General features: G+C 35.6%; 1 protein-coding gene across 2 annotated transcripts in view; it reads right to left on the bottom strand.

Annotated features, from left to right (window-relative positions):
* Positions 1–20,078, bottom strand: part of LOC121387076 (probable E3 ubiquitin-protein ligase HERC1) — a 130,504-nt gene that overhangs the window by 64,602 nt on the left and 45,824 nt on the right. For both annotated transcript variants that reach the window (XM_041518088.1, XM_041518098.1), the window contains exons 29-40: positions 19,650–19,758; positions 17,989–18,229; positions 16,995–17,128; positions 15,082–15,240; positions 10,377–10,483; positions 8,407–8,715; positions 7,609–7,848; positions 5,509–5,592; positions 4,723–4,960; positions 3,486–3,763; positions 2,396–2,559; positions 592–935 (exon numbers count right to left, since the gene is read on the bottom strand). In XM_041518088.1, coding sequence (XP_041374022.1) covers positions 592–935; positions 2,396–2,559; positions 3,486–3,763; positions 4,723–4,960; positions 5,509–5,592; positions 7,609–7,848; positions 8,407–8,715; positions 10,377–10,483; positions 15,082–15,240; positions 16,995–17,128; positions 17,989–18,229; positions 19,650–19,758 — 2,407 coding nt within the window. The remainder of the gene's footprint in view (positions 1–591; positions 936–2,395; positions 2,560–3,485; positions 3,764–4,722; positions 4,961–5,508; positions 5,593–7,608; positions 7,849–8,406; positions 8,716–10,376; positions 10,484–15,081; positions 15,241–16,994; positions 17,129–17,988; positions 18,230–19,649; positions 19,759–20,078) is intronic.

Below are 20,078 nucleotides of genomic sequence, written 5' to 3'. Positions count from 1 at the left end.
TTTAACTATCACCAACCTTCCAACCTTCTAACGTTCATCTTTCACCAACCTTCTAACATTCAACTATCACCAACCTTCTAACGTTCAACTATCACCAACCTTCTAACGCTTAAACTATCACCAACCTTCTAACGTTCAACTATAACAAACCTTCTAACGTTCAACTATTATCAACCTTCCAACCTTCTAAAGTTCAACTATGACCAACCTTCTAACGTTCGACTATCATCAACCTTCTAACGTTCGACTATCACCAACCTTCTAACATTCGACTATCACCAACCTTCTAACGTTCAACTATCACCAACCTTACAACCTTCTAAAGTTCAACTATCACCAACCTTCTATCGTTTAACTATCACCAACCTTCTAACGTTTGACTATCACCAACCTTCTAACATTCGACTATCACCAACCTTCTAACGTTCAACTATCACCAACCTTCTAAAGTTCAACTATCACCAACCTTCTATCATTTAACTATCACCAACCTTCTAACGTTCAACTATCACCAACCGTCTAACATTCAACTATCACCAACCTTCTAACGTTCAACTATCACCAACCTTCTAACGTTCAACTATCACCAACCTTCAGCTCCGAGTGGTCTGAGCGATATGTTGTCGTCCTCAGACTCCTCGTCAAGGATGCGCGCGATGTCGTCGTCCAGCTCCTTCATGAGGTCGTCCTGGGCCTTCTTGTCCTCCTGAAGCTGCTCCTTCACCTTGAGCATCGCCTCCCGGATCTTCTTTTGCTTCTTCCGCTGTCTCACCACCTCCGCGCCGGGGTCAGGGTCGAAACCAGCACACTTCTTCTCCTGGACAATGTCCGTCAGCTCGAAGATGGACTTCAGGTGGCAGGCGGTCAGGCCTTCGAGTTTCTCCACGGAGAAAGCGACCGGTGGAAGAGGTTCGAGGTTGTTGATGGTGGTATCACTGGATATTAAGAAACATAATTTTGTAAAAATCTTCCTGATATCACAAAACATTATTGATAGTGGTGTCACTAGAAATTATGAAAATGCTAAATCTTAGTAACATCACTAAAAAAAAAAAAATTTTAATAAATAAAAGGCCAAATTTATAAAGGTTGTTTATGTGTTACACATGCATAACTACATATATTTACAATGCTTAAACATCTCCATTTCCGACACCATATAACCGTAAATAAAATGTGTTGAGTGCGTCGTTAAATAAAACATTTCCTTCCTTCCTTACATCTCCATTTAAGCTAAACAGGCTTCGTAAAGTCGGTCCAAAATGTTTTAGTACAGAAGCTTCCATGTATTTACATGCTTCCATGTATTTACACGCTTCCATGCCAAGGGATCACCACAATTATCGTACAAACCATATTTTGGAATAGGACTACGGGGTTCATGTCAGCATATTCTTTTAAAAAGAAATGTCCAAGTGTGTTTTTAGGTGGGGGAGAGGATAGCAAAAAAAAAGAAAGAAAGAAAATGTTTTATGTAACGACGCACTCAACACATTTTAGTTACGGTTATATGGCGTCAGACATATGGTTAAGGACCACACAGATTTTGAGAGGAAACTCGCTGTTGCCACTACATGGCTACTCTTTCTGATTAGCAGCAAGGGATCTTTTATTAGCGCTTCCCACAGGCAGGATAGCAAAAACCATGGCCTTTGTTGAACCCGTTATGGATCACTGGTCGGTGCAAGTGGTTTACACCTACCCATTGAGCCTTGCGGAGCACTTACTCAGGGTTTGAAGTCGGTATCTGGATTAAAAATCCCATGCCTCGACTGGGATCCGAACCCAGTACCTACCAGCCTGTAGACCGATGGCCTAACCACAACGCCACCGAGGCCGGTCGGATAACAAAAAATGCTACAGTACTGTACAGTTTGTAAGCTTGTAAAATGTTGAAAATAGTGAACAGCTTCTGACAGAATACTTTATTTTTAATAGTAAAAATTATACAAAATAATATTTATTTATGGACTCATTATAAAACACAAGATCAGGATGGGCACACCAGTTTTGAAAAGTTCACAACAACAAGTGTGAAACAAACAACAGACATATTTTTAAGATTATGCATATTGTAAGGAAAATAAAAAGTTATAATTTTAATTCAAAATGTTGTATATTACATTACAAAATGTCACATTACAAAGTTCTGAAGTGTAAAATGTAAATTGTTTGTCAAACAAATGCCACTAAATTGTCGCATATAAAATATTAGAAATTAAAAATAAATTAATTACTTTGCATTACAGTCAATTTTGCATTTTTCTTGAATACAATTAGTCAAGAATAAGTAATTTTGAAAAAAGAAAAAAACACCTAATAACATCAAAGATTTATACACTATTATAATAGTATATATAAAAAGACGTAAGTCAATTTATCTTGTTCATGATACCTGTTTGTTGAATCTCCTTCATCCCACAACACCTTCAGAGACGATGACCCCTCTCTCGCCAGACCCATCACAGTCCCTTTTCTAGATGTCACTTTGTGCTGACACCGGCCGCCAACTCTCAACCCACTGTCCACACCACCCATAACTGCCAAGCAAGGCCACACCTGTAGAAGAAAACAAAACATGAATTAATGTACAGGGTTCATAGCCTTAAAGACCAAACAAACTCAAAGACTTTTAAAGACTTTTACACAGTGGTCAAAGACAATAGAATGTAATAAAATACCAAATCAGTTCATTTATGTTGCTGTCCATAGCAAAACATTTAGCTTTTTTACATGCATCATGACAGATTAAACCTTGTAACTGGAAAATATCAAATGCATGCAGCTGTAAAAGATATCATCATTGCTTTGTTTATGATTTGTGACAATTCAAAGACTTTCAAAGAACTAAAAATATTTTTTTCAAATTCAAGGAATTTAAAGACTGCTACGAACCCTGATATATATGAAAGGTTCCGATTGGTGGAAATAATATGCTGAAGATATATACACAATAGATAAACCAACTTACCTTATAACTTACCCATATCATTGTCATAAAACTATCTGATGTTTTGATATCTTAACCCAGTTATTATAATAATTTGCTGTCAATGGGTCATTTCTTATTTAAGAAATGTTATAAGATAAATGCAGTTCATTAATAGTGTTTTTTAATATGTAAAATATCGATTTCATCTAGTTAATCATTATTTGCCTCAGTAAATACTGATTAACATACTCTGTTTATACTTTTCAAATTAAAAACATTTGCAATGAATCTTCTATTTATTGCACTAATTAAACATACAATTATGTCATGTAGTATTATAAGCATGATAGGCAACAAGACTGCTGTCAAAACATTACAGTTCCAGTTGGGCCCATTCAGCACAGACTACCATGTAATAAATAAAATTAAAAAACCGATGGATAATAGTCTAAATGTAGATCAACCGACAAGTGATCCTGCCCTTGATAATGAGTATATTCTCAAACTGCAGCTTTAAACAGACCAAAACAAAAACGTTCACAGGTAGCTGTACCTGGTTACAGAGCAGGTCTAGCCTGACATCACTCATGGACTCGGAGAAGTGTGGTCTCAACAACGGGACAGTACCAGTCTCAGTGTTACCAGTACTGGTCTTCTGCTCATTATCTTTCACATTTTTCACATCATCTTTCATATCATCTTTCACATTTTTCACATCATCGTCATCATCCTTTGTGCTTTCTGTTTCTTCATCAGTTTTTTCTGTTGTAACTTCCACATCTTCTTTTTGAGCATCAGTCTCAACATTGTCTTCAGTTTCCGGTTCTTGCACTAAAATAAAAATAAGCTTTCGTATTATTATATTGGAATGTCAGTAAAATATGGTATACATTTAAAAACAAATTAAATTTTTAAAACTGTATACTATTAATTAATAAACATGACTGGGTTTTTCTTTGTATTTTTAATTTACTAATTTTATTTTTCCATATTTAATTATGGATTGTCTGTTATTTCTTTTAAATTCATCGAGGTATAAAAACAATTATTATCCCCAAGCATAAGTTTGCGAATGATGTTTTTTTGTTCGTATCCTGAATAAACGGAATAACAATCGTTAGAAATAAATTTAAAACATAGTATTACAGACTAATAATAACACTAAATGTTTTATTAAATTTTATTTTTAATTATTATTTTTTGGTTCATAAACAATAATGCTCAAGAAAACAAGGTACCTATATAAAGTGATGTCATCAGGTATGACTTTCCCTGACAACGTTATTTCCAAGATCATCGAGGAACACATTTGCATTGCTACAGCTGAACCAATGAAATGGCTTTAAATTGTAATGAATATAATGGACATTTAATCATTACGTCAATTTAAATAACTTATATTAAGTGCCGAACCAGCCTCATTCCTCACTACCCAAACCAAAATAAAACATAATTCATTGTAAAAATTTTTTTAAATGAATGAAATTCTACAAAATACTGAAATGGAACAAATGGGTTTAAACGTTAATTAATTCTATCAGCATGTTAATCAGAAGATAAATGTTTAATCCGTCATTCACAACAGTGCTAAATATGAATTCAAGCAGAATTAACTAAAACACTAATCTATGAATTAGCTTATTTTATGAGCCTTCATTGTTACATTATGTTTGGCTACGGAATATGATCAAATTTTACAAAAAATTTGACAAACTGCTAACAATATATGCTATGGAAATTAATCGCTGAACCCAAATTAAAATTAAAGAACTTCCAGCAATAACACTCACCTGTTATTTCTGGTATGTTTGCTTTTGTTTCTCCGCTAGTGTCATCGGTGTCCTTGACCTTGTTAAGCATTGAGCAAATATGGCTGTTGACACAGGAAGTCCAGGCGTCCATGACATGCATTTTACGGATTACAGTTATTGCTGCTTCAACCATGACCGACGTTGCTGGAGCACACATTGGGTCACCCGGCAACAAGTCTGGGATACCGCCATGATACCGCATGTCTGTCAACTTCACCTAATAAAGCAACATGCAAAAATATAATGGGCTGGGTTAATATAAACAGACACAAAAAAAGCTAATTTTTTTATACCATACTTCAATATGTTTTGAACATTTCAGATCAAATCCAGTCTACTTTATGAAATAATTTTATACCAAAAAAACCCCAACAAAATGTTGAAATCAAATAAGAAAATCATTAAAAATCACATCTACCTAAAATCAGATCAGTGATGACTTAAGAATCAACTTGTGGACTAATTAGTACTTTGGCAAATGGATTTTATTTACAAACAAGTTTTAATTCTTCTTCTTCCTCTCGTTCTTCGTTAGTCAAATCATCAGACCAGTCATTCCCACAAAAAAGGTGGTGTTCATTAGTTCAGTGACTGTTCCATACAGTTTTGTGGCAAGTGTTGTTGTGTTTGGCCATATTAATTGTCTGGATGTGTTGTGTAGGCTGCAGTGTTGTAGAATATGTTCGGGTGTTTCAGCCACTAAACAAGTCTTAACTGACCTGCCTTTTTTTTTGCTTTGAACCAATAATAATGAGAAACACAAACCCTTTCTCCAGGATTACTGCTGTAGAACGTGACACATGGATACAGCTCAGTCGAATCGATGTCTTCAAACGCAACTTGAGGCTCCTGCAAAACAGAAGCAGCCAGTGAACCACGACTGGTATATCAAAGGCTGTGGTATGTGCTATCCTGTCTGTGGGATGGTGCATGCATATAAAAGATCTTTTACTACTAATTGAAAAAATGTAGCGGGTTTCTTCTCTATGACTTTGTCAAAATGATCATATGTTTGACATCCAATAGCCGATGATTAATAAATCAGTGTGCTCTAGTGATGTCGTTAAACAAAACAAACTATCAGCAAAACAGAAGAGAGGAAAAAAAGACAGAAATGTTTTATTTAACGACGCACTCAACACATTTTTTTTACGGTTATATGGCGTCAGACATATGGTTAAGGACCACACAGATTTTGAGAGGAAACCCGCTGTCGCCACTTCATGGGCTACTCTTTCCGATGAGCAACAAGGGATCTTTTATTTGCGCTTCCCACAGACAGGATAGCACAAACCATGGTCTTTGTTGAACCAATTATGGATCACTGGTCGGTGCAAGTGGTTTACACCTACCCACTGAGCCTTGTGGAGCACTCGCTCAGGGTCTGGAGTCGGTATCTGGATTAAAAATCCCATGCTTCGACTGGGATCCAAACCCAGTACCTACCAGCCTGTTGACCGATGGCCTAACCACTATGCCACCAAGGCCGGTGAGAAGCGAGGAATACTTTTTTACTTTTGTTTTGTTTAACGACACCACTAGAGCAGACTGCTTTATAAATCATTGCCCACTGGATGTCAAACATTTGGTAGGTGCATATCACTGCCTTCGATAAACCAGCTGTGAAGCACTGGTTAGGATTGGGGGAACCCAATGAGTCTAGCATGGAGGTTCTATCACATAACCCTCACATCTGAGGCGAGTGCCCTATTGACTGAGGTAAATGCCAACCAAAATACTTGTTTAATTACAAATCAGCAAATGTTTCAGTCATTGGCTAATACGAATCCAATATTAGATCATGGTAATTACAACCTTGGTTAAGGAAGGAAGGAAATGTTTAACTTAACGACGCACCCAACATATTTTATTTACAGTTATATGGCGTCAGACATATGGTTAAGGACCACACAGACATTGAGAGAGGAAACCCACTGTCACCACTTTATGAGCTACTCTTTTTGAGTAGCAACAAGGGATTTCTTATATGCACCATCCCACAAACAGGGTAGTACATACCACAGCCTTTGATATATACCAGTTGTGGTGCACTGGCTGGAATGAGAAATATCCCAATGGGCCCACCGATGGGGATCGATCCTGGACTGACCCCGCATCGAGCGAGCACTTTACCACTGGGCTACTTCCCGCCCCACAAACTTGGTAAAGTGAATGAAAGAAGAAATGCACAGCTACAACATATTTTCCTTCTAAATAGTCACTTGAACTCACAAAGACCAGTAGTTTAAAACCATAATGAAATGTAGATATTTTGAACAGTAAATATTTCAGAACTGTTATGGGTATGATTTGAAATGTTTTATTTACCGATTAATTTATCATTGTAACCATGTAATTCAAAATAACTTATTAATTAAACTAATTTTATATAATGTATTTACATAACGTATAAAAGGCATTTCATTCAAAACAACTATTGATGTTTTGGAGAATCAGTACCATTGCCAGTGGAAATGCTATAAATTTTTCTACGTCATGTGCACTTAACCCAATTATGACAGAGATGAAGACATCACATTCTGGATTTAATAGAATGATAGGACATGCATTCATACCTCTCCACTCCACAAGGCTCAATGGGTAGGTGTAAACCACTTGCACTGACCAGTGATCCATATCTGATTCAACAAAGGCCATGGTTTGTGCTATCCTGCCTGTGGGAAGCGCAAATAAAAGATCCCTTGCTGCCTGTCGTAAAAGAGTAGCCTGTGTGGCAACAGTGGGTTTCCTCTAAAAAAAATGTCAGAATGACCATATGTTTGACATTCCAATAGCCGAATGTAAAATAAAAAAATCAATGTGCTCTAGTGGCGTCGTTAAATAAAACAAACTTCACATTCATACCTCTCCGTTCTTCCCAAAAGCTAGTGTTCTTGCGTCGACATCGAGGACGATGCTGACGTAGTCTCCCTGCGTGTAGCTTGACAGGATCAACGTCTGTTCGCCGTTGTGGTACAGATTACCGCTGTACGCGCGGTACAACCACATGTCCGATGTCGTGCGGTGGCCATGGTCGCGGATTGGTAACTTAGCAACTCCTACACACGTCCCTTCATTGCCTCGGTTCTCCCTCACTATCAGAAACTGAGGGAGACATAAACATGATTTTATATATGACAATTTTCATTAAATAAAACGACAGTTAAATGAAATTCAGATATAAGCTATAAATGATCTGTTTGTCTAATATATCATATCAAATTAGACCACACTGTTGAAGTAAACATTACAATATTGGATCCTGAATTATTTTCTTGTTTTTACATGCCAAATTACAAAGCATTGGATTTTTTTTATTGTTTTCCTGATGGTAGGGTTGAGGCTGTTTTTTCTTCATTTATTTCTGTTTTTAAATTATTGCTTTATACCAACAGAAAAGTATTCACAGAAATCATCGTAAAACCCCAAACCCAATATTGGATCCTGAATTATATTCTTTTTTTACATGCCAAATTACAAAGCATTTTTTTAAGTCTTAGGGTAGGGCTGAGGCTGTTCTTTCTTCTTCATTTATTTTTGTTTTTAAATGATTTCTTTCTACCAATAAAAAAGTATTCATAGAAATCATCGTAAAAAACCAAACTTCTCACATATAAATTTTAACATCTATAATTCATGTAATTATCAAGACATCACACTTACCTTCCAATGGTAGCAGCCGGATGTGAGCACTGTGCTGCCCAGAGCATAGCCCCGCCCACCGACACTGTGAGTGACAACGCAGTGGGCATTATCGACGGAGCAGTTCACACACTTGTCACTGTCAAACGTGGCCGACTGCACCAGATTGGCCCCGCCCACTTTACCAGGGAATGATTTGTCCGGAGACTTCTTTGCAGACTCGCTCTGCTTCTGTAAGTCATTCTTTTTGTTCTCTGCGTCCAGTCGAAAGATGGCTTCAGGGATCCGCCACATGTTGTCAGAGAGACAATCGAACAGCTGACCAACCACCTGCAAATTAAACATGAACTCAAATTGATGCTCTTTGTGGCAATATGGGAGTGGGACGTAGTCCAGTGGTAAAGTGCTTGCTTGATACACAGTCGGTTTAGGATTGATCCCCATCAGTGTCCCCACTGATCAAATTGTATGTGTTTGGGGCTTGGTTCATTTTTGGGTTGTAAAGAATGAGGTACTGTTCTAGACTTTCTTGTCATGCGGTAATGAGGTACTGTTCTAGACTTTCTTGTCATGCGGTAATGAGGTACTGTTCTAGACTTTCTTGTCATGCGGTAATGAGGTACTGTTCTAGACTTTCTTGTCATGCGGTAATGAGGCACTGTTCTAGACTTTCTTGTCATGCGGTAATGAGGTACTGTTCTAGACTTTCTTGTCATGCGGTAATGAGGTACTGTTCTAGACTTTCTTGTCATGCAGTAATGAGGTACTGTTCTAGACTTTCTTGTCATGTGGTAATTCTTGAGTTATTTTTGTATTATTATTATTATAATTATGTCTCTACACCAAGCTCGGGACGGGACGTAGCCCAGTGGTAAAGCGCTCAGCCGGTTTGGGATCGATCCCCGTCGGTGTGTCCATTGGGCTATTTCTCATTCCAGCCAGTGCACCACGACTGGTATATCAAAGGCCGTAGTATGTGCTATCCTGTCTGTGGGATGGTGCATATAAAAGATTCCTTGCTACTAATGGAAAAATGTAGGTTTTTTCTCTAAGACTATATGTCAAAATTACCATATGTTTGACATCCAATATACAATGATCAATAATCAATGTGCTCTAGTGGTGTCATTAAAATAAAAACAAAAAAAATTTGTGGCAATATGTTCCTAATGCAAATATTTTAATTGTTTCACAATACTTTTCCTTATTTACTAATTTGTAAATACTATAATACTGGTAGCAGCATAAAAATAACAACTCACCAAAACCTTTCTATGGGAAAGTGTATATAAAAGAAAACAGGAGTTGGGTCGACCTTGCCAGGGAATATTTTGTTCAGAATGGTGTTGCGATTCACTACACACGTTTCAGAGATTGCTACACAATTTTAAAACATTAAACAGCAGATGCTAATCAATTGTCAGTTGACTAGAAATATTTCTGGGGCCCGTTCCACGAAGCGATCTTAGTACGTACTAAGATCCCCTTGGTGCATAAGGTAGCTAAGGGCTAAGATCGCTTTGTGGAACGGGGCCCTGATCAAGATTTTGAAAACAAAATGTTTCCTGCTTGCTACTTATTTCATTTTAGAGTGGGATGGTAAATCTTCCAAAGCTTCTTGGACAGGCTGAAACAGGCAGAAACTAAACACAAACAGCCATATGCATTCTGCAGAATAGCTGCTATACAAGTCAACTAAAATCAGTTAGAAAAATGACGTGAAGGCAAGAAATCTTGGTGGTGCAGGCTGATAAAACAGTCAAAGCTGTTTCTGTTGAATCCCAAACTGTCAGCATATCTCTCCCACATTTTCTTTAATGTAATGCTGAGGAGTTGCAGTAGCCTATGTATATCTATAATGTATATGTTAACTGAAATATTTAAAAAATATTTTTTTTATTGAAATTGGTATAAATATACTGAAATGTGGAATGTATTTCACAAATTCTTTCATAAAAAAATGCTAATAAAAGTTGTGAAAATTCACAAACCTTTTGTTTGTAAACCGCATCTTCATCAACGCTCGCAGCGGGAAGTACCGTCTCCAACAGAAACAGAGACAGAAGTCGTGTGCGCAGATTACAGAATAATGGAAAACCTGAAAGCAAATATTAAAGTGTTATGGAGTAGTAACAATATCTCATATAATGATTATTGTTCCTCAGACTAATCAATAAAAATGCTAAAGCATTGGAATCTTTTGCATCTAAAATACTGACTAAATATTGATTTAAAAAACAACTGGTACTTAATAAATAAGTCTGGGAATCATCTACAGAATTTAAAGAAATATGTGGGTTTTAATTGCTTGCATATTACAATTTCCACCGTGACAGGTTTTAGTTGGAGTTTTTTTTTAGCTTTGTTTGTGGTGGCAGGGGGGGAAAGAGTCCTTTTTTAATTTTCAAAAGGAAAAATCTTCATAATAAAAACACTTTTCACCTATATTTCATGATTTATTTTTACATATTACACTTTTATTGCAATTAACAATCGTGATAGTCTCATAATATAATTTAAATGTTAAACAAAGTTATTGAAACCTTATCTGAGAAACCTAACATTCTCCTTACCTTCCTGGCTGGTAAAGAATTAACAATCTTGATAGTCTCATAATATAATTGAAATGTTAAACAAAGTTATTGAAACCTCATCTGAGAAACCTAACATTCTCCTGATCTTCCTGGCTGGTAACAGAATTAACAATCTTGATAGTCTCATTATATAACTTAAATGTTAAAGTTATTGAAACCTCATCTGAGAAACCTAACATTCTCCTGATCTTCCTGGCTGGTAACAGAATTAACAATCTTGATAGTCTCATTATATAACTTAAATGTTAAAGTTATTGAAACCTCATCTGAGAAACCTAACATTCTCCTGATCTTCCTGGCTGGTAACAGAATTAACAATCTTGATAGTCTCATTATATAACTTAAATGTTAAAGTTATTGAAACCTCATCTGAGAAACCTAACATTCTCCTGATCTTCCTGGCTGGTAACAGAATTAACAATCTTGATAGTCTCATTATATAACTTAAATGTTAAAGTTATTGAAACCTCATCTGAGAAACCTAACATTCTCCTGATCTTCCTGGCTGGTAACAGAATTAACAATCTTGATAGTCTCATTATATAAGTTAAATGTTAAAGTTATTGAAACCTCATCTGAGAAACCTAACATTCTCCTGATCTTCCTGGCTGGTAACAGAATTAACAATCTTGATAGTCTCATTATATAAGTTAAATGTTAAAGTTATTGAAACCTCATCTGAGAAACCTAACATTCTCCTGATCTTCCTGGCTGGTAACAGAATTAACAATCTTGATAGTCTCATTATATAACTTAAATGTTAAAGTTATTGAAACCTCATCTGAGAAACCTAACATTCTCCTGATCTTCCTGGCTGGTAACAGAATTAACAATCTTGATAGTCTCATTATATAAGTTAAATGTTAAAGTTATTGAAACCTCATCTGAGAAACCTAACATTCTCCTGATCTTCCTGGCTGGTAACAGAATTAACAATCTTGATAGTCTCATTATATAACTTAAATGTTAAAGTTATTGAAACCTCATCTGAGAAACCTAACATTCTCCTGATCTTCCTGGCTGGTAACAGAATTAACAATCTTGATAGTCTCATTATATAACTTAAATGTTAAAGTTATTGAAACCTCATCTGAGAAACCTAACATTCTCCTGATCTTCCTGGCTGGTAACAGAATTAACAATCTTGATAGTCTCATTATATAAGTTAAATGTTAAAGTTATTGAAACCTCATCTGAGAAACCTAACATTCTCCTGATCTTCCTGGCTGGTAACAGAATTAACAATCTTGATAGTCTCATTATATAACTTAAATGTTAAAGTTATTGAAACCTCATCTGAGAAACCTAACATTCTCCTGATCTTCCTGGCTGGTAACAGAATTAACAATCTTGATAGTCTCATTATATAACTTAAATGTTAAAGTTATTGAAACCTCATCTGAGAAACCTAACATTCTCCTGATCTTCCTGGCTGGTAACAGAATTAACAATCTTGATAGTCTCATTATATAACTTAAATGTTAAAGTTATTGAAACCTCATCTGAGAAACCTAACATTCTCCTGATCTTCCTGGCTGGTAACAGAATTAACAATCTTGATAGTCTCATTATATAAGTTAAATGTTAAAGTTATTGAAACCTCATCTGAGAAACCTAACATTCTCCTGATCTTCCTGGCTGGTAACAGAATTAACAATCTTGATAGTCTCATTATATAAGTTAAATGTTAAAGTTATTGAAACCTCATCTGAGAAACCTAACATTCTCCTGATCTTCCTGGCTGGTAACAGAATTAACAATCTTGATAGTCTCATTATATAAGTTAAATGTTAAAGTTATTGAAACCTCATCTGAGAAACCTAACATTCTCCTGATCTTCCTGGCTGGTAACAGAATTAACAATCTTGATAGTCTCATTATATAACTTAAATGTTAAAGTTATTGAAACCTCATCTGAGAAACCTAACATTCTCCTGATCTTCCTGGCTGGTAACAGAATTAACAATCTTGATAGTCTCATTATATAACTTAAATGTTAAAGTTATTGAAACCTCATCTGAGAAACCTAACATTCTCCTGATCTTCCTGGCTGGTAACAGAATTAACAATCTTGATAGTCTCATTATATAACTTAAATGTTAAAGTTATTGAAACCTCATCTGAGAAACCTAACATTCTCCTGATCTTCCTGGCTGGTAACAGAATTAACAATCTTGATAGTCTCATTATATAACTTAAATGTTAAAGTTATTGAAACCTCATCTGAGAAACCTAACATTCTCCTGATCTTCCTGGCTGGTAACAGAATTAACAATCTTGATAGTCTCATTATATAACTTAAATGTTAAAGTTATTGAAACCTCATCTGAGAAACCTAACATTCTCCTGATCTTCCTGGCTGGTAACAGAATTAACAATCTTGATAGTCTCATTATATAACTTAAATGTTAAAGTTATTGAAACCTCATCTGAGAAACCTAACATTCTCCTGATCTTCCTGGCTGGTAACAGAATTAACAATCTTGATAGTCTCATTATATAACTTAAATGTTAAAGTTATTGAAACCTCATCTGAGAAACCTAACATTCTCCTGATCTTCCTGGCTGGTAACAGAATTAACAATCTTGATAGTCTCATTATATAACTTAAATGTTAAAGTTATTGAAACCTCATCTGAGAAACCTAACATTCTCCTGATCTTCCTGGCTGGTAACAGAATTAACAATCTTGATAGTCTCATTATATAACTTAAATGTTAAAGTTATTGAAACCTCATCTGAGAAACCTAACATTCTCCTGATCTTCCTGGCTGGTAACAGAATTAACAATCTTGATAGTCTCATTATATAACTTAAATGTTAAAGTTATTGAAACCTCATCTGAGAAACCTAACATTCTCCTGATCTTCCTGGCTGGTAACAGAATTAACAATCTTGATAGTCTCATTATATAACTTAAATGTTAAAGTTATTGAAACCTCATCTGAGAAACCTAACATTCTCCTGATCTTCCTGGCTGGTAACAGAATTAACAATCTTGATAGTCTCATTATATAACTTAAATGTTAAAGTTATTGAAACCTCATCTGAGAAACCTAACATTCTCCTGATCTTCCTGGCTGGTAACAGAATTAACAATCTTGATAGTCTCATTATATAACTTAAATGTTAAAGTTATTGAAACCTCATCTGAGAAACCTAACATTCTCCTGATCTTCCTGGCTGGTAACAGAATTAACAATCTTGATAGTCTCATTATATAAGTTAAATGTTAAAGTTATTGAAACCTCATCTGAGAAACCTAACATTCTCCTTACCTTCCTGGCTGGTAACAGAATTAACAATCTTGATAGTCTCATTATATAAGTTAAATGTTAAAGTTATTGAAACCTCATCTGAGAAACCTAACATTCTCCTTACCTTCCTGGCTGGTAACAGAATTAACAATCTTGATAGTCTCATTATATAAGTTAAATGTTAAAGTTATTGAAACCTCATCTGAGAAACCTAACATTCTCCTGATCTTCCTGGCTGGTAACAGAATTAACAATCTTGATAGTCTCATTATATAAGTTAAATGTTAAAGTTATTGAAACCTCATCTGAGAAACCTAACATTCTCCTGATCTTCCTGGCTGGTAACAGAATTAACAATCTTGATAGTCTCATTATATAACTTAAATGTTAAAGTTATTGAAACCTCATCTGAGAAACCTAACATTCTCCTGATCTTCCTGGCTGGTAACAGAATTAACAATCTTGATAGTCTCATTATATAACTTAAATGTTAAAGTTATTGAAACCTCATCTGAGAAACCTAACATTCTCCTGATCTTCCTGGCTGGTAACAGAATTAACAATCTTGATAGTCTCATTATATAACTTAAATGTTAAAGTTATTGAAACCTCATCTGAGAAACCTAACATTCTCCTTACCTTCCTGGCTGGTAACAGAATTAACAATCTTGATAGTCTCATTATATAACTTAAATGTTAAAGTTATTGAAACCTCATCTGAGAAACCTAACATTCTCCTGATCTTCCTGGCTGGTAACAGAATTAACAATCTTGATAGTCTCATTATATAAGTTAAATGTTAAAGTTATTGAAACCTCATCTGAGAAACCTAACATTCTCCTTACCTTCCTGACTTGTACCACATGCAATCGAGAGCAGTGCACTGACCCACTTCTCTGCCGTTAGTTTCTGCTGGATGGCCACACACGCTGCGGTCCTACGCAGGTACACGAGGAAGTCTCCCACAGTAGTCTCACCATTGGAAACACAGGCAGTTTCAGCATCTGTGCCCAACAGAATAAGTCAATTAAATATTATCATTAAGATATCATACATAGTGACAATGTATGCTTAACATATTCCCTTAAAATATATTTTCTTACACACCCATTGATGAGAACGCCATGTGTTATTTATGATAACACATACCTGTTAACACATGTACGTGTGGTAACAATTTCAAAACCTACAACTGGCTGCTCCTAGGTGATGATCAGGTCACCAATGCCATACATCCAATAAAAAACTACACGATGGAAATTGATTAGACTGTGACATATAGTTAACCTGACAATCATGTGTCTGTGACACCTAAGTCAGCTACAAGTGCAATGGCTGTAAATAACTTTTAGTCAAAAAAGATGTTAAAATTTGCTTAAAACCTGGTTTTTGAGGATATGTAAAAAATAGACTAATACATTCATGTCCATTAGATACCATTTATCTCACAACTTGTTTAAAAAATGTATCAAACTTGCTATCGCTCATTAGATACATTTTAAAACAACTTGTGAGATAAATGGTATCTAACAACCACTCATGTATTATTCTCTATATGTAACATAAACAATATATAGCTTCTTCCATTGTAAGGTGTTGACGTTGTGGCATGTTCTTAAATTTTATGATTTAAACAGCAATTTAGAGCAAACACATGACAAGTATGATTATGTACCAGCGTGTAATGATTCCTAGCTGAATACACATTTCAGTAGTTTTCATAAAGGCAAGAAAAAGTCACCATGTGCAAGGTTACTGCATGTATCACAGGTGAAATTTTACTATCTACTGGTCATTAATTAATTTTGTTGCATATATTTCTATCAGTTATCAATTTTTTACACACCCGTGTAAGGGATGACCCGTTGTAGATCAATATCATCTTCAACATATGCTGTAAATCACTTCTGAGACTTGTGATTGGCTGTTCCGAGGTCATGACCCAAGTAACCATAAACAAATGTATTTCGTCATTTATGTTCATGACGTCATTAACTTATACTCTTCCAACATAATTATTGTGAGGCTTTTTGTTTAGCATTTTCCAATTAAACTATATTAAAAATGACTTTTTAAGGGTATGTAAGAAATAGAATAATACACTCGTGCCCAGTGGAGATGATTTATCTTACAACTTGTGGTTCCCAAAAGATACATTTGGCAATCACTTGTTGTAAGATAAATGGTTTCCAACAGATACTCATATATTATTCTCTATTTATCCCATATGGGTGGTATTTTTTTATTGTTTTTCCTCTATCTGTATACATAGAGATTATTATACGAGCTTGTGTGTCATACTGATTTTACCAAACAAGTGTCAGTATTCTTGTATTGCCCGAGTGAGATTGAGAGTAATACATGAATCCTGACACGAGTTTCATAAAATCAGTACGATTCACATGCAAGTGTAATAATTTCTTTATTATCCACATTAACCATAATATTTTTTACGAATAACAATGACCATGTCAGAATAACAAGGACCATGTCAGAATAACAAGGACCATGTCAGAATACAAGGACCATGTCAGAATAACAAGGACCATGTCAAAATGTTTCAAACGTAACTAGAAGGAGACGACGAAATAACGTCATTTTGGGAAGCGATTACACACAGCCAACACTGGAGAAGCCGAATCAAGTTATGACATCGGTTCCCAAAATTACGTCATTTGCTGTGCACGTGAAATCATCATGGTTATATTTCCCCGAATATCTTGATCCATATAGATAATAATGTAAGTTATCAATTTACCCCAGGTGTGTGGTATTTTAGACTGTTTTTCCTCCATCTGTATGCAGGCCACTGTGAGGTGGTTCTGTAGCTGACTCCACAGGAGATCAATGATGGACTGGACAACTCCAAAACTCAGTCGATCTGCATAGGTTCTGAGAACAAGATGAAAACATTGAAAACATAATAAACAGTATTAAATTTAAACAGATTTTAAAAATTCCTTTCATCAATTTGTCCAAAGGATTACTAACAACACTGAATTATTTTTTTTATAGTAACTGTTCTAGCTTCATAAATAGATATTATTATATGAGCTTCTGATGAACTTGTGTGTCATACTGATGTTACAAAAACGAGTGTCAGGATACTTGTATTGCCTGAGTGAGAGAGACGATAATACATGAATCCTGACACAAGTTTTGTAAAATCAGTACGATTCACACATGAGTGTAATAATTTCTTTATTATCCATAATATACTCTTTTTTTTTACGAATAACAAGGACCATGTCAAAACATTTCAAACATAACTAGGAGGAGACAACGAAATGACGTCTTTTTCAGAAATGACGTCATTTTGGCAAGCAATTACAGAGAGCTAAGACTGGGGAAGCATTATGTTATGATGTCGCTTCCCTAAATTATGTCGTTCGCTGGTCATGTGAAATTGTTATGACACACGTGTGTTGTACCGGTTATATTTCACTGTATATCTCTATAATAAATAGAGAATAACTAGTTAATGATGTCGGATATCTGCTTTATTCGGCCTGAACAGGATAAAGCAGATATCCGACATCATTAACTAGTTGTTATCTTTATCCAGCAGACCATAAATATTCAGGCAAAAAGTTATTATTTCTGTGATGAGTGATTTAGTAATGTAGTTATGCGTGTGACGTCACATGAATGATGTCAAAAGTCATATTCTGCTACTATACAGATATAACTTTGCTTTATCCGTCATCATATTCTGTCAATAGAAACAGTGGTTGAAGGATAAAATTACCTACCCGACAGTGACAGCGATGACCTGTAAGAGCCGGTAACTGGAGACCTGCAGAATGGTTTCGGTGTCACGTGCCGACAGACACTCGCGTGCCGGCAGCATGGTATAGGGGTACATGGTCGCGTCCTCGCTGAGGTCAAACAGAGCCGGGAGGAGGCCGCACGACACAGCGAGAGAAACATCAGCCGGCTGGTACTTGACACTTAGTGCAAACACACACGACAGCAGCAGGTGCTTGTTAGGATCTGTAAACAGAACAAAAAGAAGTTAAACGTTTGTTCTTGTTTAAAGACACCACTAGAGCACATTGATTAAATAATCATCGGCTGTTGGATGTCAAACATTTAGTAATTCTGACTCGTAGTCATCAGAGGAAACCCACTACATTTATCCATTAGCAGCAAGGGATATTTTATAGGCACTTTTTCACAGATAGGAAAGCACATACCACGGCCTTTGACCAGTTGTGGGGCACTGGTTGGAACAAGAAAAAACCAAATCAGTTGAATGGATCCACCAAGGTGGTTCGATCCTGCGACGCAAGCACTTCAGGTGAGCACTCAACTGACTGAACTAAATCCTGCCCCATAAACAGAAAAAAAGATACTGATAACTCTTATCAACTGACTGAGCTAAATCGACCCCGTAGACAGAAAAAAAGATACAGATAACTCTATCAACTGACTGAGCTAAATCGACCCTGTAAACAGGAAAAAAGATACAGATAACTCTATCAACTGACTGAGCTAAATCGACCCTGTAAACAGGAAAAAAGATACAGATAACTCTATCAACTGACTGAGCTAAATCGACCCTGTAAACAGAAAAAAAAGATACAGATAACTCTATCAACTGACTGAGCTAAATCGACCCCGTAAACAAAAAAAAATACACATAACTCTATCAACTGACTGAGCTAAATCGACCCCGTATACAGAAAAAAAAGATACAGATAACTCTATCAACTGACTGAGCTAAATCGACCCCGTAAACAGAAAAGAAGATACAGATAACTCTATCAACTGACTGAGCTAAATCGACCCCGTAAACAGAAAAAAAGATACACATAACTGTAATAGCAGATTTGGTGTACATGTTGGGACTGGATAAATATCTAATGGGTTGATACAGTCTTAGAGGAAACCCACTACATCTTTTCCCATTAGCAGCAAAAGGATTTTTATATGCATTTTCCAGAAGACAGGACAGCAAATAGAAATCATGATGGCCTTTGATATACCAGTTATGGGGCTCTGGCTGGAACAGAGAATGGGTCCACCATGGTGGTTCAATATTTCAACCTGAACACTTCTACCGACAGCTAGATCCCACCCAAGCATTGTTACCATGGCTTGAACATCTCAACAGCCAATAGTTGGCTATAATCTTCCGTTGTAACAAGGGTATCCGTTTCCAATTACACGACTAATTCATTCTTCAAAAAAAGAGAAAAAAAGACCAACTATTTTGTAATGAGGAAAATAAAATAGGTTTGTTAAAATAAGATGGCAATCAGCATATTTCATTACACTGATTTTAATACCTAGTATATCAGTTTTAGATTACTACATTTAATATGTGCAATCTGTAATCTATTGTAACAATTTCAGTATGGTAATTCGTTTTAATGTCAAGTAACTGAGCATATACAGAGATTGTAATTACCACAGCCATGTTTTGTATCGAGCAGCGATGCGACAAGTGCCTCATATATCCGGTGAACCACCAACTGTATTTCCTGCTGGGTTTGTGATCGGGCCACTTTGATAGAATCCTTAAAAATATAAAATAATGAAACATAAAAACAGTAATAACATATTAGGTTATTTAATGAAATATTCTCATTTCTCACCATCACTTGACACTTAAAAACACCCATAAAATAACTAAGAATATGTTGTTAAATGACCTTAGTTCACTGTTACGGAATTTGTAATCATACGGTTTCCAGGTTTAGAATATATTATCAAAGAAAGTTTTTAATTATTTAAACTTTCTTTAAAATTCAATTTGAAAAACAATCCAAACAATTTAAAAGAGGTGACCAAGGGATAACCTCCAAGAAACTGTCTGAATATACAATGAACACTGGTG

Source organism: Gigantopelta aegis, chromosome 2 (assembly GCF_016097555.1).
Source record: "Gigantopelta aegis isolate Gae_Host chromosome 2, Gae_host_genome, whole genome shotgun sequence".
NCBI lineage: Eukaryota > Metazoa > Mollusca > Gastropoda > Neomphalida > Peltospiridae > Gigantopelta > Gigantopelta aegis.
The sequence above is the reverse complement of the archived record's forward strand: the minus strand, read 5'-3'. Positions and strand labels throughout refer to the sequence as shown.